Source organism: Mesocricetus auratus, unplaced genomic scaffold, assembly GCF_017639785.1.
Source record: "Mesocricetus auratus isolate SY011 unplaced genomic scaffold, BCM_Maur_2.0 Super-Scaffold_100006, whole genome shotgun sequence".
Classification (NCBI taxonomy): domain Eukaryota; kingdom Metazoa; phylum Chordata; class Mammalia; order Rodentia; family Cricetidae; genus Mesocricetus; species Mesocricetus auratus.
In genome coordinates this window covers 11,988,194-12,009,436 of record NW_024429190.1, presented here as the reverse complement: position 1 = coordinate 12,009,436, position 21,243 = coordinate 11,988,194, and the positions used below count along the sequence as shown (strand labels likewise).

General features: G+C 50.8%; 1 protein-coding gene across 2 annotated transcripts; it reads right to left on the bottom strand.

Annotated features, from left to right (window-relative positions):
* Positions 1–159: 159 nt before the first annotated feature.
* On the bottom strand, positions 160–21,192 carry Sec14l2 (SEC14 like lipid binding 2). Of its 2 annotated transcripts, XM_040746821.1 has the most exons (12): positions 21,018–21,191; positions 19,138–19,213; positions 14,444–14,487; positions 14,038–14,097; positions 13,630–13,818; positions 11,841–11,936; positions 11,678–11,738; positions 11,234–11,317; positions 6,808–6,914; positions 6,588–6,727; positions 6,302–6,471; positions 160–1,492 (listed from the first exon to the last, which is right to left on the bottom strand). In XM_040746821.1, exons 1-12 carry the CDS (start codon positions 21,069–21,071, stop codon positions 1,362–1,364), a joined length of 1,212 nt encoding a protein of 403 aa, XP_040602755.1. In that variant the 5' UTR covers positions 21,072–21,191; the 3' UTR covers positions 160–1,361. The 2 variants fall into 2 exon arrangements, with proteins under 2 accessions (XP_040602755.1, XP_040602756.1); XM_040746822.1 differs by lacking the exon at positions 11,841–11,936 and having other exon boundaries at positions 21,018–21,192.
* Positions 21,193–21,243: the final 51 nt, after the last annotated feature.

Below are 21,243 nucleotides of genomic sequence, written 5' to 3'. Positions count from 1 at the left end.
GACTTCGGGGAAAGTTCACGCGAGAGGAGAGGAACAGAACGCCGAAGTCTGTGCGTTATTTTAGCAGGAGTCGGTTACTTGGCTACCGAGAAGTTGAAGTTTGGACCTGGTGTTAAGAGGGCGCTAGGAAGTCGGCGATGGGCAGTGAATTCTACTCCCTTTGCTTTGAAAATTGCTTTATTCATTGGTTAATGTACCTAACAGCATTGTAAACCACGGGCAGGAAATGCTCCTGAGATACGTGACTAGATCCTGGGTAGCCTCGGCCCTCTGGTCGCTGGCGCTGCACCTGCCCAGAGCTTCCTCTGCTTGGTGAAACAAGTCCTCAGGCTGGGCTGGGGTCTCCGAGGAGAAAGGGGGTCCCCGGAAGGGCCCGGGGCCCAGTTCCGTAACCTGGCGTTTGCTCGCAAGTTGTGTAGGGTCAAGAGCTGCTATTGCAAGGCCGCCTGTGCTCGCCCCTTGCCCCTGACTCAGATGCTTGCCAGGCCACTTTCCCTCCCTGGCTGCCTGCATTCACAGGACGAGGAGCCCACTGCTGCGTTACACGCCTCCGCAGAAGAGGGCCTGCCAGGAGACGGGTTCTCAGGCACTGTGGGAGACTCCGCCTGGGAAATGCCCTCTGTGCGCTGTCTCACTCCCACTTGTACCCTTGGTGTAGGGTTGATCAAGTGGAGGCTTGCTTAGAGGATCTGTGATCCCCGAAGGTAATTCATTACCCTTGTGCTTTTGGAAGGCTTCTCCTTTTCACTGGACAACAGTGGCTAGGTACCAAAGTCCCACAAAACTCGGGGTCGCTGGCAACCGTTAGTAATTAAACAGGCAGCCAGTGGGGCCCAGGAGTTGGTGAGGTTCTCAAGGGGGAGAGAGAGAGACCCCCGTTGCCTTCCAGTGCAGACTTGTGCCGCCCCCGAGATTGAGGGGCGGGGAGATACTCAAGCCTTTTACAAAAAGTTTGGAAGAGCTCTGGATTCCCATCACCTACCAGCCTGCTCCCTTGCAACCGTCATTACGACCGTGGAGGTTTGTTCCACGTTCATTTAGGAGCAAGTGTCTGCTTCCCTGAGAGTGACATCTCAATTTCTGCTGCCATCCTGTGTCCCACCCCCCCACCCCCCGTCTCAGCTGTCACGGGGCAGGTGAGGTTGGCAGGTCTCGGGGTAGACATGGTTACAGCCGGTCTCTAGAGACAAGGGCCCACGCTAGCCGCCTGCGCTCTTTGGATTCTGGATGGGCGTCTCCTGTCCAGTTTGAAGTCCTCCCTCCAGCTCAGTTTCTTCGGGCTACTAGGTTGTAGGAAAGTGACTACTACAAAGAAACTGACAGGAAGACACTGAGGCGCAGGCCTGCTGCAGGAGGAGCTGTTATTTGGGGGTGACTGCCCCCTGCTGGTTCATCTTCTCCTCCGCTGCTTTGTCTGGAAGCAGGACCTCCACAGTGAAGCTGACCTTCTTGGCGTGGATGAAGCTGTAGGTGTTGTCAAAGCGCAGCACATCTGAGGAGCAGAAAAGGAAACACTGAGGCAGTTCCCACCAGGAGGTGAGGGGTGGTGGACGGGACTGGTTCTTACCGTCTGAGAGAGACGGTGTGGTGGCAGATACAGGTGACAGTCCTTGGCCTTCTGAAACTCACTCAGCCTCTCTGGGTTGACTGTGTGTGCATGAAATGAAAAAAACTACGACACAGCACATGCCTCGTGAGATGAGTGACAGACCCATCTGTAACAGCTTGGAAGAGAAGGACCTTCAAGACCAAAAGTCACGCTGGTTGGGATGACGCTGTCTGTGTGTGAAAGCAGGTGTGATCTCATTCTTCCTCGAGACTCTGAATTCAGCAGTAGTCCTACTTGGCATCACTAACAGGGTTTTATGTCACACAGTGAGGCAGTGATGGGGTTGGGCTTTCCTTCCGATTTGCATTCCTGCCATAGCCCTGCCTGATTTGGACCCTGAGAAGCCCAGCCATTTCATTTCTCTGCAAAATGTATGAACCAGGCGCTTACCCTGTGGGAAGATTAATGGGGCAAGGGGTGCTCACAGCATGCCTGCCCATAATAGTAAAAGGATGGGCTGTTCATCAAAGAATTGCCCAAGAAATTTGTGTTGTAATTCATATACTGGAACACCTTTCTGACAGAAGAAAGAGCCTAGCTGGACTTGGTGGTACATACCTGTAACCCCAACACTTAGGAATGTAAGGAAGTTCAAGACCAGCCTTGGCTGTATACTGTTTGAGTCCAGGCTAGCTACACAGGCCAAGGGGGTTGGGGGTGTTGGGGAAAATGTCCAAGATTTGTGCAGAATCCAAAATAAAGTACAGAACAATTTGTAGCATTTTTGTTAATTTATGTTTAAAGATAATTTGGGGGGCTTTATTTGTCCACACTTAGAGCTTCTCTGGTGGTAGCACCTAGGAATGACACTGTTCTGAAGGGAAGGTTTTCTCACACCCTGTGGTGAGTTTCACACTGTCAAACTTTCTTCAAACATACACTGAATAAACAGGCATGCTCCTGGCTAATGGGACTGCAAGTACTTGCCACGCTTGCTATAGAAATGTGCCTCCAAAGGGATGGACAGTGTTTGGTAGAATGGCCAGCAAGAAGACTATTGGCTGTGGCTTCCTCTAGGAAGGAGCGTGGACACAGTTGGCAGGGATGGCTTCTAAGCCTTGGCAACTGAACAGGCCTTCTTTCACTCTAACTCTGCTTCTTTGCAAGCTTGTGAGGTAGCCAAGCGTGAACACAGGAGACCAGCATCACCCTTCTGCGTTGCTCCTCCCTCTCTCTGTCTCAGAGTCTTTCCCTTTTCTCACCCTGCATAAACTGCGTTAGGCCAGCAGTCAGCACAACGCCTACTCCTTTTGTCCTGGTATGAAGAAGTGTCAGTCATCTGTTTCCAATCTCTACCAGAGGTCCTGCGGATCCCACACTCCCTCCCTCTCTGCAGAGTTCATCGTACTTTGATCTTCTTAAGACACCTTGAGTACAAGGAAGGGCTTTGTAGGAGGCACAGGGGAGTGCAGCCACTGCAGTTCCAGGGGCTGCATTGCTCAGTGTGACACTAGTCATGTATTCACAGGCTCATGGAGTCCCTAGAGGCCCTCCAGTCTAGGGCTTCTCAACATGTGTTAGGTAACAGGCCCCTTTGAGAACCTTAAGGTATCAGGGGGAGTGTCCCAAAGGAAAAGATGGTGTTCTTCAGGGAAGCTGGGGAGTGTCATCTCCAAGTATGTAGTAAGATGTATAAATTTTAGGTCTGGGGCTTGGGGTTAGAGCACTTAACCTAGGATGCAGGAAGCAAATCCTTGGTTCCTCATAATTATATTCAAATTGACTTCCTTTTGTTTCTCTTTTACATTACAGATAGAGCTTATTGATTTTAAAATTATATGTGTAGGTGAGTTACATTATCTGAGAGTAATGGAAACAATAGACATAAGAGGAAAATGGCTGGGTGTTGGTGGCGCACGCCTTTAATTCCAGGACTCAGGAGGCAGAGGCAGGCAGATCTCTGTGAGTTCGAGGCCAGCCTGGTCTACAAGAGCGAGTTCCAGGACAGCCTCCAAAGCCACAGAGAAACTTTGTCTCGAAAAAAAAAATAAGAGGGAAATGTTGGTTCAGAATCACCTCTCTAGGGAGTCCATGGACCCCAGAAGGAAATCTGCTCTAGCCTACTTCCCTCATGTATGGTGAAGGAAAACCAAGTCTCTTCTTCAGAGATGCTTGCTGGGAACACTGGGGGAGAGGTGGTGGCAAAGCTAGATATTCTCAGCAAGCAGGCATCGGTGCCTAGACGGCCTCTTCTCCAGCACTGTCTGGCCCTCCCTAGAGTAGTTCAGATCTTCTTAAGCACATCGAATCCTCCTGCTCAAAGCCCTTTCCACTCTTTTCTTCATTCTGTCCATCCCTAGTTGAGCAGTCCCTCAGAAAGTAATCGGGAGCAGGTGAAACCCACCCAAACGCTGGCCTCTCCGCAGCTAGTACACCTGAACAAGGGGCAGGGAAGCCCAGGGAAGGCTGTGTTCCTACAATTTGAAGTGACATACCCAACAGTTTAATTCTCCACAGGGTGATCGTGCTCCACTTTGCAGGGGTCATCCGATCCTCAGAGGCACTGCCCTCCCACAGGTGAACTTTTACCTAGTCCTTAGATCTCCAGGCTCTGTTCTCAACACCCCTGCCTCCTAATGACATTTGACCCTACCTCACTGCCTTACCATCTGGGAGGAATTTTATCCCATGGCCTGCCTCCTCTTCTCCACAGAATGGACAGATCCCAGAGCGGTTAAGGGTTCTTGTGGGGACAGATCCAGGAAGACTACAATAAGTGGAGGATTTACAGTCGCCATCCTGGATGTATTAAAAGGCTGTTTATTCTTCAGATAAACAGTGTTGGGGGCCCTCCTACTACCTCCATGGCCTTTATGGAAATACTTCCTTCATCTGGGACTCTTGTCACAACAAAGATAAATGTCTTAATTTTCTCTCAGGCAGTCTGTGACTAGGAGCCTCTAGTACCCTCTCTTGGCATCTACATTATCTACTTGATGGGGGAGAGAACATCTTTTGTCTATGCCTCAGCTTCCTCATAATCTAAAGAAAAGTCTACCTTGTGAGTATAAAGTGCTTTCTCCTTTGTAGATGACAACGCCTGGGCGATGCTAAGCCATGTTCTTGGTACAGCACAGAGTATGTTTGCCCCTGCTACTTGGCTGCTCACTAACAAGAATGAAACCTGTTCTTTAGGGAGCCAGATTGTGCCCGTGTGTCCATAAGAAGGGAGCTCTGGCACTGCAGATATCTGTGGGGTTAGTGCCGCCTCCACAGCAGAGCCCGGGGATTCACCCATTTCGCCCCATAGTCTCTAGGGACAGCCCTGCTCCCGGAGCTGCCCTAATTGTAAAGGGAAACCTTTTCTTTGTGGAGAGCCCTCCCGCCAGCCTGGTTCTAGAGCCGCATCAGTCCCAAATAAACACAAAGGAGGCTATATTAATTATGAAGCTGTTGGCCTTGCTTGTTTCTTACTGGCTAGCTCTGACTAAGTAATTACCCCATAATTGTTAATCTAAGTATGTTTCTTACCGGAGCATAGTTCCGGGCTTCCTACCCCATGGCGATCTTGACTCTCTGTGTTCCTCCTTCCCGAGTTCTCCTGGACTCCTAGTTCCACCTATCTAGATTCCTATTGGCCAGCAGTGCTTTATTGACAAATGCACAGGACCTCCCCAACACCTAATAATAGTAATAATGATGGCTGCCGGTCCTGAGTTGCATGCTCTATCTCTGGTACCACTCCAATGCCTCACAGATCTTATCATCACATGTGATCTGTCATCTCTGTAAGGTCCCAGTTGCAGCAATCAGAAAACACTCTTAGGAAGGCTGTCATTTGCCCGAGACCACACATATAGCCCAGTGGTCAAGTCCTGCTCAGATCTGAGCATAATGCCCTTGCTTGTCGCTTTTCTACCCCTCGTCTCTTGGCTTTGTCAGAGAGAAAACTAAAAATCGCCTGGCTTCTGTGTAGCTAACATATGTTGGGGATTTCCCCACTATACCACACTGTAAAATAGATTTGCAGAAAGAGGAAAATGACAGCCTTCTGTAAGCTTTATTACCTTCAAGTTAGTGTGGATTTCCCAGAATTCCTTTCTGTTTACACACTTTTCCCCCTCAACCTCAGTGAATGTATACCACACATGCTGTATTTCATGTTTACCCACGTGACATGAGTTAACGTCTTAACCGTCACTGTGTTTTCTTAATGACTACCTGTGTTTTGTTATATTGCTGTGTTGCTGGCTTTGTGGGTTGCTAGGAACTTCTTGGTCCCCTAGTTTCATGTGTTTGTAAAGGTTTCTGTAGGACAATTTCAGAAGTAGGGTTCTGGGTCTAAAGGGGTTTTAACCAATACCAAACGAGCTCCTGTAAGTGCTTTTGTCATGTGTCAACTGCCTTCTTGTTCCCTCTATCTGCTCTTTGGTCAGCCTGGAGTGAGTGGTGCTGGCCTCGACCTGCAGTACCGCCTCAGCCTCCTAATGCTGGAATTACAGGTGTTCTCCGCCACGCCCAGCCCCCAAAGGCAGGTACTCACCTCTACTTGGGAATATCAGGGGAGAGTCCCACCCTGTTGTTAACTATCTGGTCCCCCTTAAGTCACTATATCTTTCCAAATCTAGTTTTCCTCCTCTGTGTCAGGAGCGATGACCTCATGGAATGCCCCTTCCTGTTCTGACACTGAGGTGGTGTGTCATAAACAGAAAGGTGATGGCCTTCATGAGTTGCCAAGACACAGATACTTACAGATGCCTGGATCACTGCAGGTGAGAGTCCCGTCCTCGGGGACCATGTGGGAATTGTATCTCTGGTTGGGCAGCACCTCAGTCATCTCCCCTGCTCGCTGCCGTTCCCCCATCTTGGTCTTCAGGAAAATCCCAAAACCCACGTCTGATCCCTCTGACATAAACTGCCACCTGCAGAGAACAGCCACCTGTGAGTGTGTATGTGTCCATGGCAATGGGGTTTCTGCCAGCCCAGCCCACCCACTGGCACTGACAAATCTCAGGTCCCTGGAGGCACCCAGTCCTACCTGAGGACACAGCCCGGGAAAAGGATCTCATACTCCACTTGGTGGGAGGAGCCTCGGGAAATCTGCACACTGTGCTCATACTGCTGCTTCACCTGGTCTCGCACGTAATATTGCTTGGGGATGTCACCCCCATAGTTGATCTGGAAGCAGAGAACAGGGTGAGTTGGGGTGCCCATCTGAGCTAAGACTCCCCCTGTTGTCCTCACCTGGCGGCTCATACCTTGGATTTACACTTGGGGTTTCCATCAGGGTCAGTCATAGTGCCTCCGTACTCCACAGGTAACTGTTCGGGGCTGATATATTTGAGTAAAACTTCCTTCCAGTTTGCTGGCAGGAGAGGGAAGGACAGAAAGGTGTCAGTAGGCAGGACTTGATACCTGGTGGTTAGCCCTGAAGAGGCAGAAAAGGCTGCCCCCACCTTAAAAGGGAGCATTATAGGCTGGCCATGGTGCACACTTGTGCACTCAAAGGGCTGCAGGCAGGAGAACTGTGAGTTTGAAGCCAGCCTTGGCTCTATAGTGAGACTGTATTGGGGCGGCAGCGGGGTGAGGGGAGTACTTCATGAGTATGTGATGCATAAACAGTACCACACAGAGTTAGAAAGAGCTATTGCCCAGAGCTCTGCCAGGCCCAGGATTAGAAACCCTGGGCTGCTGTCATAGTGACTGACCAACTCAACAACCTTAGGGACCACTTCATCCTGAACTGCCTGCTGTCGGGATTGTGACGGCAGCAAGATGAATTAAGGATGTGTGAGAAGACTTCGTAAACTAGTATATTACCACTCCTAGGAAAGGATGCAAACATTAAAATAGAAGCCAGATGGGAACAAAATGGGCGGGGGAGCACGGGCAGATGGACGACTGTTTCATGCAAAGGAGTTTGCAGCAGGACTGGAAAAGTCTTAAATCACAGGTTCGCACCCAGTTCCGCTGCTCTCCCGTCTTCTACACTGACTGAATGAGCATCCCACTGAAGAGTGACCCCTCAGATTGGGCCTTTTTGGCTTTACCCAGTCAACCTCACTTCTATTCTTGTTTTAGGCTGGTTGACTATTTTTTGTTTTGTTTTGTTTTTTGTTTTTGTTTTTCGTGACAGGGTTTCTCTGTATTGCTTTGGAGCCTGTCCTGGAACTCACTCTGTAGTCTAGGCTGGTCTCCAACTCACAGAGACCCACCTGCCTCTGCCTCCTGAGTGCTGGGATTAAAGGTTTGTGCCACCAACACTGACTTGTTTGGTTTTTTCCTAGTCAAATCCTCTCCTGATTGGATCGATTAACTCTTGAGTGTCTGGTGCCGATAATCATTTCCCCAATAAATAACCAACCTAGTGCAATGCTTTAATACTGGAAACCACACTGACTACACAGACCATCTCTAGTCAGCAGCTCCAGGCCAGGGGCTAGTCTAGTATCCTCTGCACAGATGACTGGAGCACTGACCATCCTGTGTCTGCCAATCCTCGGGTACTTAAGGACCCCAAACCATGTGACTCCTAGAACACAGTGCCTGTGGCCTTGGGGTGATTTCATTGGCACTGCTAAACTCCAGTGACCAACCTGGAGTAACTTTGATCCCTCCTCTGTTGGAGATCTTGTTTCTTCCCAATCGGCCCAAGGCACATTTGGTTGAAAGAATTTTAAGTGTGGGTAGGAGAACAGATGGAACCTCCTACATAACTCTGCTGCCAGGAAACCAAACCACCTCACATACTTGGTGGGTGGTAGCAGCAGAAAAACCAAAACCCAAAAAACATATTGCTCTGATTTTGTTATTTCTTTTCCCAGCTGAGCTGGAGAGCTGAGAGAAAATCAAGAGAGGTCTTCCCAATCTATACAAAGCAGCGTCAGCCACTGCCAAAGCTGGGAATTTTGTCTGAAATTGGGTCTCACTGTGTAACCCAGGCTAGCCTGGAATTCACTGTGTAGTTCAGCCTTCTTCTGCCTCCCTATCCCTGAGGTATCTTTTTTTTTTTTTTGTCAAGCATATTAATCATAGTTTATTATAGCAAGGCCAAAAGGGGGAGACAGACACGAGGAAAGAGAAGGTGAGAGAAGAGGAGAGAGTAAGGGAAGATGAAAGAGAAGAGATGATGAGAGAGAAGAAGACGAGAGACTAAGTGGGCAGGGTCTGTCCTTTAAAAGGGTCCTTTGCACCTGCGTGCAGACTGGTTCTCATGGAACTCTGGGCTGGCCAGGGTGCTGCCTGAGTGCATTCTGCAGGTAACAGGACAGGCCAGTGTAATGCCTGAACCTTTCATTCCCACCTTTATTTATGATTAAGAAGAGGTGGGGTTGTTAGACATGGCAGGTGAGGGAATAAGGACGTTGAGTTCTTAAGACTGCTTCCTGCTGACCTGGGGGGCATTGGACATCTTTGGGGGAAACTGAGAAAGCTGGGGTGTTGCCATGTCTGGGGTAGCTGGTTGCTCCATCGCAGTCCAGGCTGTATGGAACTCTCTGGTGCCTCTGTAGATCCGTCATGGCAATGGTGAGTGGAAGAACCCAGAGATCCTTAGTTGGAAAAGTGACCGAGTTGAAGTTCACAGGCTGTCGACATCTCAGCCAAAGCAGGAGATGCCAGAAAAACCTTTCGAGTCTTGGCATCCAATGTTGTTAATTAGGGAACCAGGACTGGCACGATGGATGGAGCACAAGCCATGGGGATCATATTAATCATAGTTTATTATAGCGAGACTGGAAGGGGGGAGACAGACATGTCAGAGAGAGAGGAAGATGAGAGAGAAGAGATGATGAGAGTAAGAGAAGAGGAGAGACAAGAGTAGAGTAAGGGAAGAGAAGAGATGATGAGAAGAAGACCCTGATGTATCTTAAATGCATTCTTTTAATATTTTATTGCTAGTACATGTGTGTACGATATATGTGTGCTGGAATTTTGCATGTGTGGGAGCTAAAGAGCACTTTTGGGGGTTGTTTCCCGCCCTCCACTGTGGGATCAGGGATCAAACTCAGGTCATCCGCCTTGTATAACAAGGATATGTTTTACCTGTCATTTTAAGACAGGGTCTCACTATGTAACCTGGGCTGGACTTGAACTTAGAATGTAGCCAAGACAACTTAGGATTGGAGATCCTCAACTTCCAAAGTGCTGGGAAAATAGACATTCACCATCTTCCCAGTCCAAAGTTGCCACTCTCACTTTGTCTTAGCCCAAAGGTAAAGAAGCAAACCAAAATTGCCCCTTGCAATGTGTTATTTAGAGGCAGCCCTGCAGACACCTTCGGAATCACTATTACTGCTGCCAGTTCAACTCCAGAGGCTGTCCCAGTCCGCCTGTCTCCCGTAGGCCTGCTCCTGTGTGTCCTCTAGGCTGGTCCGGGGTCACTGGCACTCTCCCCACCCCGCTGCACATCCAACCCTTGCGTCTGTGCCAGCCTCATCCATCACCTGTCACTGTCCCCATGGCTCCTGTCACTCTCTCTGCACTTGAACTTGGGTATATCCCCATTTTCACTCGAGGCTCCTGCACCCTCCTCATCAGTAGGTCTTGCACAGTCAGCCTCTATCATGAGTTTAACTTCCTCTCTGCAGCCAGTTGAATTCTGTTTTGCTTCTTGGGCAGGTCGTAAGTCCAGCCTTTCCTCCTTTTCCCTGATGCCTCACTTACACCATCTCTGGCATGGGCGACAGCATGGCATGCAATCTGGTATCTGGCTTGCGTGGACTTTTGCTGGTAGGTATGAGTCCTTTGAAAATCTGACCACGGCACTCCCTTGTAAGCACTTGCTCCCAGTGGCCCGAAGAGTCTTGCCCCAGCCTCTCAACATGGTGTTGTGGTTTGTGTGTGACCTGGTTCCTGGCTCCCTCTGCAGCCGCCTCTCTGCTGTCCTCTGCCTCACATCCCATGACAACTGCCTGCACAGTCCCAAGGGAGGCTTTCACGCAGAGCTCCTCTTTCTGCTTTGTTCCGTGTGCTCAGCTTTCTCATGTTGCTGTATGTAGCCTAGGTAGGCATGGCTCTCCCCTCAACTCTGGTGGCATTGGGATTGCTGCTAGGTGTGACTGCACACTGTGGTTTCCCTTTCTCCCAGGTATCATATCACGCTGACAAGCTTTTTTTTTTTTTTTTTTTTTTTTTTGGTTTTTCGAGACAGGTTTCTCTGTATTGTTTTGGAGGCTGTCCTGGAACTCGCTCTGTAGACCAGGCTGTCCTCGAACTCACAGAGATCTGACAAGCATATTTATGTCTCTCCTGAGAGCTAGCCAAGGGACTCTGTCTTAATAATCCGTGTAGCCTGGCACCTAGTCCTGGATCTGGCACAGAAAAGGTATTTGTGGGACTGGAGCCACTCACTCCTTGCTCCCAGATAATCTGCATGCACCCTCTTGATGTTCTTTCTAGAGCCTTCTGGTTCACACCATAGCCTTTTCTCTGCAGTTGTCTCTCCCCTGTAATACTGTAAGACCCTTAAGGATAAGCACTGGAATTCCATTCATCTTTGAATGTGCATGGCAAGCCCAGTGTTTGCTTGTAAAGTGTGTGAGGAAAGGTGTCCTTGTGAAGACACAGGAAGCCACAGATCTGTCTCCACTTGCCCCTGTGTCCCAACTACTCCCTAAATAGAAGATAGGCCTCTGTCCTGGAGACACCACACCCCTAAAGCCAGACCCAATCTGAATCACTTACCCCCCAGGACCATAATCTTCTTACGAGTGTCCTCACTTAGGAAGGGCTTGATGAGGTTATAAGCCACAGGAAACAACTTGGGGGCTGGAAGGAGAGGCAAGACCACATGAAGCAGAGAGCAAGGGTAACTCAGGTGCTGAAGTGTCATCTGCCTCCCACGTAAGCTTGAGGCTCAGCCAGGCGTGCCTGAAGTCTAGCTCTCAATCTGTACAAGGGTTGTGGCCAACGAGTCTCCTCCTATGGCATCACCAACCTGAATCCTATTGGGCCAGGTGACTCAAATGCTCTGGGAACTGTAACACTTCTGTACATGTCAAGGTCAAGGTCAGGCTTCCGAACAGGTCCTTGGGCCTCTCTGGCTCACTGTTCACTCAGTCTGCCTCCAAGTAATGGTTTCAGCCTCTTGTTCTCATTTGACTTCATCACCAGAAATTCCCAACTTACCTTTAACAACAAACAGACGCTTCAGTGTTTCAGGGTAATTTTCTTCAAACATGGAGAGAAACTGTGGAAGCAAAATCGCTCTAGTTTCAGTAGCTCAGTGCCCTTCATCTTGCCAGTCAGCCTAACTAAGCGGTCCCTCCTGCCCCCACTCCCTGCCTCTCACCTCTCCGTAGGCCTCCACTGCAGGCTTCCAGAGGTGCTTGAGGCCGAGGCCCTCACAGTCATAAATCATGGTGATGGTCTCTATCTTCTTCCCTAGCTACAGCGAACAGACAGACAGTGGAGATTGTGTCACTGCCCTGCTATAGAACTCACAGAATTCAGGGCCTGTGCTCATTGCACGGGGTACACGCAGAGCAGGCAGCAGAGGGCCAGCTTAGGCCCAAGGCTTTTCAGATGCAGATGTCATCTAGGGTGGAATTTTGACCTAGACAAACTGTTCTCATCTAGCAAATGACTAGAGTGGATCAAGATCATATCTGAGGTCCCCACTGTCCTGCAGGTTCTCCTGATGGCCTCTGTCTTACTGTCAATTACTGTATGTTCCCTGGGCAGCATCCATATGGCACCTGGGCCTAAACCACCTCTTCCTCAGGCATAGATGCTCCATTCTACCTAAGCTCTAAAGAAGCATCAGGCTGAGCCCCTTTGTGCCCCCAGCCTCTCAGAGGTTCCATACTGAGTGGGCTCTCTGTGAACATCTGTAAATAACATGCTGAGATGTTTAACACATCTGCAGCTGCTGGGGGAAGGAGGCCAGGGATGGGTCCAGCTTGGTCCTCAGTCCTTGGTCCTCAGCACCCCCCTCCCCCGTGTGTGTGTGTGTGTGTGTGTGTGTGTGTGTGTGTGTGTGTGTGTGTACACATGCCACAGTGGGAATGTGCAGCTCCAAAGATCACTTGGGGAAGTTTCTTCTCATCTTCCACCATATAGGTTTTTTGTAGTGCTGAGAATTAAACCCAGGTCCTTGCCTGTGCTAGGTGAGCTGCCTGTCACCGAGCAACATATCCAGCTGTAGTAATTTATAGTTTCTTGATTTCTTTTGTTTGTTTTTAGGGTCTTACTATATAGCTAAGGCTTACTTCAAATTCAAAATCCCCCTGCCTCAGACTTGTGAATCATGGGATTACAGGCGTATGCCACTCAACTCGCTACAATGCTTTTTTTTCTGTATTGGTGTGGAAGCCCTGGGTGTAAAGGGTGAGCTCCAGCCCTCACCCTAGTGAAGTTTTAATTAAGCCAATGTCTTCGGTGTAAAGGACTGCTTTTTAGCCTCAGATCTTTCCTATATATACCATTCCTATAGTTTGGGGCATTCATCATGGCAATAACAGAGATTACTTTGAGTTTTTACTTAACAAAATGAAGGTGTGACAAGATAGGGTATAGTTTAGTAGTAGAGCAGAATAGAGAACCTGCCTATATGCACAAGACCCTCGGTCCAATCTCCAGTCAAAGGAATGGAGGGAGGGGACAAAGGAGAGGAGAGGAGGGGAGGGGAGGAGGAGGGGAAGAGGAGGGGAGGAGGATGAGAGGAGAGGAGGAGGGGAGGGGAGGAGAGGAGAGGAGAGGAGGAGAGGGGAGGAGAGGAGAGGAGAGGAGAGGAGGAGAGGAGGAGAGGAGAGGAGGAGAGGAGAGGAGAAGAGGAGAGGGGAGGGGAGGGAAGGGGAGGGGAGGGAGGGGGAGAGAGGGGGAGAGAGAGGGGGAGAGAGGGGGAGGGAGAGAGGGGGAGGGAGAGAGGGGGAGGGAGAGGGGGAGGGAGAGGGAGAGGGGGAGGGGGAGGGAGAGGGAGAGAGCACAAGGATGGTGATACAGTGTTCATCTAAAACCTGGGGTTTCAGGTCTGTTAAACCCAACCCTAAGGCTGGTACTTCCATCTCTGTGTGGCATTCCCGCCTCTCCTTGAATGTCTCTGCCGTGGCCAAGACATCCTCACGGCAGGTAGACCCCACCTTTGTGGTCTGGTGGGCACACTCCTGCAGTAGCAGCTCACAGTCCCTCATCTTGGTCCTGAGCAGGTCCTGCTTGGAGGCGGAGAATAGCAGACCCTTGGCATCCAGAGGCCCAATGATGTCATACCAGACAGGGCAGCCATCCAAGTCATAGCCACACCTGCCGCCTGACAGATACTGTTGGATCACCTGGCCAAAGACATAGTAAATCACCTTGTGGACAAGCCCATCCCTTCCCCTGGCTCACAAGTCTCCCTTCAAATCCTCCCCTGGTGCCAAGAGATACATAGTGTCAACTTTGGCATTGTCAGACCTGTCATCTGAGGCTCCCAGTCCAGTAGACCAGGGTACAGACCGAGTCTAATAAGCATCCTTACACAGGGATGGGGTGGGGTAATTCGTCCTCACCTCTGGGGGCTGCCAGCTGATGATGTTGTCAATGTCCTTTTGCTTCCGAAATTCCACATGCTGCAAATGCAAAACGATTTAGGAAGCAAGGTGGACTAGGTGTGTGTGGGGTCCTGAATAGGAATGAATAAATGATCACCACAGGTGACCCCCAGAAGGAACTGGACAGGAGTGGAAAAGGAGACCCTAGTTTCTTTAGATAACTCAACAAGAATATTCTTGCTGATCAGGAAGTAGAAAAGTTCAATGTTTCCAGGGAAGGAAATACACTTTGGCCCTCAGGAATAAAGCAACAATTGTGTGTCACACAAACCGAAACCTAAATAGGGGTGGGTGACAGGTAGGCAGGGAAAGTCCAGGCAAAATATGACTCTGATGGGAGAAACTAGCAGCAGTAGAAACTCACCTTCCGGAGCATGGCCTCTGACTTCTGCAGGTCAAAGCTTCGGGCTGTAACAAAAGCATGGTCAAGGTTGGGCATCAGACTGCATGCCTAAGGACCTGTTCCCAGGCTGGGCCAAGTGCCCGTGTGGGTTCCCCAGCCAACTTGTCAGATTTGTAAAACACCACAGCCCTGAGTTTGTAGGGTAGATGGGTCAAGTTCAGAGCAGTTGGGAGTGGGCAGCATTGCAATCTTGGGGTCAGAGTACCCTGGCAGATAAGCAGGTAAAGGGTCTTATCTCAGAGAAAATGAACCCTGGATCCTTTTTATCAACTGGCCATCCCCCACAAGGACAAAATTTATCTCCTCCACAGTATAACATCCAGCCATGAGAAATTGACCCACAGTTCAAAGATGAGCACAGCTGCCCCAGGAGCTGGGCAGAGCTGGCCAAACTTCCTGCAGAGGTAGAGGAGTCACCATGCCTCTCGCCAATCGTGACATTTCTCCAAAAGAGCCACATACTCCTTAAAGAAGCACAGTGGGTTCGTTCTTATTCGGTTTATCTGGTCCCTCCCCAATAAGTTGTCCTGCTCAAATCTGAACCCAAGATTTCACTGTCTTCTGAGGCCACTTGCCATCCGCACTAATTTGTTGTAAGTTGTAGTTCAGAGGACACTCCAAAAACAGTAATTTCCCCCATCATCATCTGTCCCCCCACAACATGAGTCCTGTGCTGCCCACCTGGGCCTCCCCTCCCACTGTGCTGCCTGTCCTTAGAGCCTTCATTTCTCCCACCCAGCTCCACAACCATCCTGTCACTTCCCTTTAGACGCTGTCCACCTGGTGGGGGCCCCTCCTAGGGGAACTGTACCTTTTGAGCCCAGGTGTTGTTTGCCCCTTCTCCAGTAAGTCCTAAGAATTCTCTTGGCAACAGCCACACCTTTAGTTCAGGTGGAGCTTAGAGTCAACTGAAACCCCAAATCCTTCACACCTGTGCACTGGCTAAGTCTCCAATCCCTCCACAGAGAGAGGGGCGGACCCTTCCCTGTACCCTCTCACATTTCACCACAGGGCCACTTCATTCATCATGAGGAGTTACTGACAGCCTCTGACCTGAAAACTGTCTCCTGGCTGTGCATCCTCCATGGATTTAATTGATGTCTAGATCGGCTGATAGTCCTAGAACTGAACATACAGGCTGCCCTTTGGGCTGTCGGCTGTGCCTTCATCATTGCTCTCTGGGAGCAGGGGAACATATTCCCTGACTCTGCATTCGTGAAGTCCAGTCCTCCATCTGAGTCAGGATGGTTTGTCTAAAGGTCTGACCAAGCCTAGGCTCGAGACCCTGGTGTCTCAGCCTACCAAGGAACCACACCCAAGGTCTCAAGTTTGAAGTCAGCCTGGGCCGTATAGGATGTTCATGCTAACTTGGACTGCATATTGAAAAACTATTTTTTTTGGAAACACTATCTTAAGAAAGAAAAAAGATCAGTAAGATGGTTTAGTGGGTAGGCTAGAGAGATGGCTCAGCGGTTAAGAGCACTGGCTGCTCTGTTCCAGAGGTCCTAAGTTCAATTCCCAGCAACCACATGGTGGCTCACAACCACCTATAATTGGATCTGATGCCTTCTTCTGGCCTGCAGGCAAATGTGTGGTCAGAGCACTCATACCTAAAAATAAATACATAATTAAAAAAAAAAAGATGTTCAGTGGGTAGAGGAGCTTACTGCGCAAGCGCAGTGACCTGAAGCCATGCGAAGGTGGATAACTCCACAGTCACCCCCTCCCCTCCACGTGTGCACTGTGGCATGCACGTCCCACCCCAATCTCTCCCCAACCCCTATACATTTTAAATACCTCTAAAAACGAGAAAGGGTTGGGCCAAGTCACGGCCAGTATGCACGCCAGATCCTCTCTGGCAGATCTGAGCAGCCACTGTGGCAAGTCGGGCTTGGGGATTTCCTCACTGCCACCCTTCCTGTGCCACCAGCAGCCCAGGGCAGCTTTTAGAGGAATTTAATGTGGGTCTGCATGTCAGCTCTCCCGTCTTGTGTGTTTACGAGATACTGTGTATGCCTGACCACACCACTTAAGAAGCTAGAACTGAATGTCTTTTTGTAAGAGAGGAGCTAGACCATGAGAGAGGAGAGCCCTTATCTCTGTAAAGAGCAGGGATCCAGGAGTAGTAAACTGAGTGCCCTTATCTGGGAAAACATCTCCAGTTAACCCTGTCTGCCAAGATCCAACATTCAGGGTCTTCTGTTTATGTCAGCCTTCCTTCCTTCCTTCCTTCTTCCTTCCTTCCTCACTCACTCACTCCCCTCCCTTCCCTCCCTCTCTTTCTTGTCTGTCTGCCTGTCTGTCTGTCTGGCTTTTGGCTTTTGAAACAGGGTTTCTCTGTGTAACAGCCCTAGCTGTCCTGGAACTCACTCTGTAGACCAGGCTGACCTCGAACTCACAGAGATTCTCCTGCCTCTGCCTCCCGAGTGCTGGGATTAAAGGCGTGCGCCACCACTGCCTGGCAAGTCAGGTTTTTCTAGGCTCCTGCTGCCCTGCTCAGAAGCAGCTGAAAGCCTGGCGTGGGGCACTGCACGATAACCCAGCCCAGGAGCGCCAGACTGGGCTCTGCTTTGCCCATACCCTAGCCTTGTAAGCTTCAGACTCACTCTCCTATGCTCGCCTCTCTCCCAGGGTTCCTCCCACCTCTCTTCTGTCTCCCTCACTGGCCTTCCTTGCTGGGGTGCCCAGATCTCACCCAACCAGAGAGAGGCAGTGGACACCTGTGTGCCTGCTGGGGAGGCCTAGCAGAGAACTGAACCCAAACTCATACCACATTCTACTGCAAACGACTCCTTTAGAATCAAAGGGATGATGGGGGAAAATAGTGCTTTTTTTTAAGGCAATAAAAAAAACCCCAATTCAAATTCATAATAGGGCCTGAGTAAGCCAAAACTCCTGCCCAGAAAATCTGAGGCACAAATGAACTACAGAGGGGAAACTTCTTTTTCTGCTCTCAGAACAAGGAGTGTAACTCTGTGATAAAAATCCTTGCCTGGCATGCCCCAGACCCTGGGTTCGATCCTCAGCAGCTTAAAAACAATTAGGAGGCAATGCTTGGTCTCAGGAGCAGCTCACTGAGAAGGAGGCCGTGGCTTACTGGAAAGCGCTGGCTGGGAATCCAGAGCCCTGGGCTCTGCTCTGATTGGGTTTTCCATTTCCTTGTGCCTTCAGGTAAGGCCCTTGCCCTATCTGAGCCTAAGTGTTCCCATCTGGAAAATGAGAATTACCATCCTATGTGGGTGGAGTTGGTGCCAGAAACGGGTCCTGATTAAACTATGAAGCCTTATTCAAAAGGTTTATCCCATCCCAGGACTCTGATAGCAAAAGTTTAATGTCTAGGAGACCAGCTGCCAAGACCTCACACTGACCTGTTCCTAAATAAAATAGAGCAGCAGAGCTCTTAATGGCTCTCTGTCACAGTCTCTTCCACACCTAGTCGGATCATCTTGCAGCTGGCCCTTTAAGGAGGCTACTATCTCCCACTCTCTCCTCCTACCTGCTTCTAGCTGTAGCCTTTCAGCAAAAGCTAGGCCAAAATTTCCTCCAGCATAGACAGACTTCATTACCACCCCCATACCAGCCCTCCACCCTCTCTAGGTGGACTGGGAGAGGGGCCAGGTCATATCGGGGGTGGAGGTGGGGTGGGGTAAGCAGGTGACACTTTCAGGGCCCATGAGCCCTACATGGCTCTCTTGGGTACACCTGTCCTGGGGTGTTGCTAGCACGTCTTCAAGAATATGCCAACTTTATAAAATTTCTGGAAAGCAAAAATTTCATTGTTTTAATCTATTACAAGTCTTCCCTGGCTGGGAGATGTGCCAGTGTGTCTGTAAAGAAGTCACAAGGCAGGTCCTGTACTCTTAACATGTACAGCAGAGTTGTATGTCACAACTGGAGCTCTGCTAGTCCAATGCAGTAGAATTTTCTCATTTTTATGTCTGGTAATAAAGTTTCTAGAAAGAACAATTAAAGTGTGTGTCGGAAGAGGCAGGAAGAGTGACACGTGCCTCGGATGACAGGCAAGGAGAGAGATGAAGATAAAAAGGTACAAGGAGTGGGGGTTGAGTCTGACACTAGCAGCAACATGTTCCCATCACTCCACAGGCGGACGTTACCATGCTATATCCTGAGGAAAAAAAAAGCTGGGCACTGTGTCTAACCCACTTCTCAGAGGAGGAGCCTAGAGACCTGTGACCTTGGCCCAGGTGTTACAGCTGAGCTGGCGCATGGCTGGAACTAGAACTCAAGACCCTGGCCTGTGAAGGGGGAGGGGCGCCCTTCTCAGCCCTGTGCACAGTGCCCTTCATTCAAGCCAACAGAACCAGGACCCTGGTTCTAATCCAGTTCTGCCTCCAACTTCCCACATGGTGGGGGCTTTCTGGGTTTTGATTTCCCTTCATCTGTCTGCAGCGGCCACCTTAATGGGGTAGATGGAAAGATGTTAACAGTCCATGCCCAGAGTTTTGAGTCTTCTTCCTGACTGCAGCTCACCCCCTGAGCTTCCGTGTCTGTATGGTGTAGAAGGGCTGGAGCCGGGGGTGGGGGTGGGGGTGCCAGCCCTCTTTGTGTCTCAGCTTGTCAGAGTTTCCAGAGGACATCATTCTGTTGTCCAGTACATGCCCTCGCCCCAGCCTCCCTCACCAGTCTTCCCTCACCTCGGAGCCATCGAAGGAGAAAGTAGTCATCTGGATTGGGCAGGGTGGGCAACACGTCCTGGACGTTTTCTCGAAACTACGGGGAGAAATAGCTGGATGAGTGGGAGGTCCCTGCATGGGGTGGGGTCTCTGCCAAAGCCCTCCTTTAACATAGTGTTGTAGCCACTGACTGAGTGACGTTGTGGGCTGCGTTGCTAGGAGTACTGGGTGAGGGACCAGGACACTGGCCTGCCTCACTGGTAAGTATGTCTCCATACTCACCTGATGGGCAAGGGGGTGTGTCCCCAGTGAACAGTGATGGATAGCGGGCACCCGGTCTGTATGCCTAGCACCTGTCCTCTGTACAGCACTGACCTGGGCTCTGTCTTCCACCTCACCCAGGGCCCCTGGAGGTGTCCTTGTCACATTTTACAGCTGAAGAGATGAAAGCACAAAGAGGCTGGGCAGCACCCCAGCAGCTGTGCTATGGATCTGAGTCCAGATCCCAGGCTCCTGGTGGAAGTCTTCCCACCCCCTTGGTAATGGAACAGGGAGCAGAGAGAAGGAAGCGGGTAGCACTTCCTAAAAAATGGTAGTTGAGCTGAGTATGAGAGACTGCAAAAGCAGCAGAGGGGAGGAGATGGACCCCCAGATGGAGAGAACTGCTCCAGCAGGTAGCCAGAAAAGGGAACAGTACTAGGAGAGCCCGGATGAGGTGGACAGGAACCCCACGGGGCAGCCACACCTGACTCCAGTCTCTCACTGCTTTCCCCAAGCCTCCCCAGCAGTGACCTTTACCTGGTCACTGACTTATAGGACACCCCCTGAGTGTCCAATGGGGATTGGCCACCTCTGCCCTTTGCCTCTTAAGTCAGCTAGGTCTGGCCAGACCCTCCCATCCCCCAAAAGCAGCTCCCAGCATTAGGACAATGATCATCTAAACAGCAAGAGGAGGCCACCCTCACCAGAAACCTTTACCTAACCCTGCCTTAATCACCACCAAACTCATGTCCACCAAACTTCACCTGCAGGTTGGCAGTAAAACTGGCATGGAAAAAAGCCGCCCACAGCAGCCACATCTGCGGCTACACGCTACAATAAATAAGAGACTGCCCGGCTGTGGAGCCTCCAAACATGGGGGCTGGACCCCAGCAATTCTGATTCCCTGCAACTGAGGAGATCAAGTCTTTTGGGCAGAAGGGCCAGCCCTGAACTTCAATGGAACAGCAGATAGGTCCCTCTCTGCCCAGGTGACAAGGCAAAGCCTGGTCATGTCCTTTCCTTCCGAGAGGCATCACTAAGTCCCTTGCCCAGCAAAGGTCTGGGTCGCCAGAGGGAGGAGGGCTCTTCTCTCCGAAAGGAGTCCAACCTAGTTAGTGCCGGCATCTTAGACTTCACACACAGGTGCCTCTTCCAATTTCATCAAAGAGCACACAGGACAGGGCTTGGCCCAAGGTCGCACAGTGACTGGGTGCCTTGCAAGGGCTGTGGGGAGTTTGCCAAGGAGCTGTCCAGGACCCTTCCATTTGCCACTGGCCCCGCACGAGGAAAACCTCCCGGAAATGGGAGGAAACCTGGGGCCCGGCCCCTGTCCCACGGCCCTGCTGCCAGTCCCTGCCAGTCCCGAGGATGAATGTTGCCTTTGTGCCTTCAGCTGCTTCTGAGGGCTTCCAAGCAACTACTTCTTCCCAGGGGGCACCGCTAGGGTTGCTCGTGCAGGAGACCGCGATGACCAAACTTCCCGAGGTCCTCTCACTGAGCGAGAAGCGGCCAGTGAGCGGGTTCTGGTCAAGCGGGGGCGACTGGTCGCCTCTCCCTCGGTCGCCCGCCCGCGGGGACAACCCTCGCAGCCTCTTTCAGCTGGAGGGCGAGGACCGCAGCTGGGCCAGGATCATGCTCACCTTGGCCAATGCCTCCTCCTGTTTGGGGCTCAGGTCACCGACTCTGCCGCTCATCGTGGCTCAGACTTGGGGCGCGGCGCCTGCGGCAGCTGATGGAGCTCTGACTCGACTCGTTTACCACCGCAGCCACCGGAGTAAAGTCCCAGCCTTTGGCCCAGGCCCCGAGGCTGGCGGCCAAGACCCGCCTCTTAAAGGAGCCCGAGGGGCGGGGCGAGACGCGCATAGG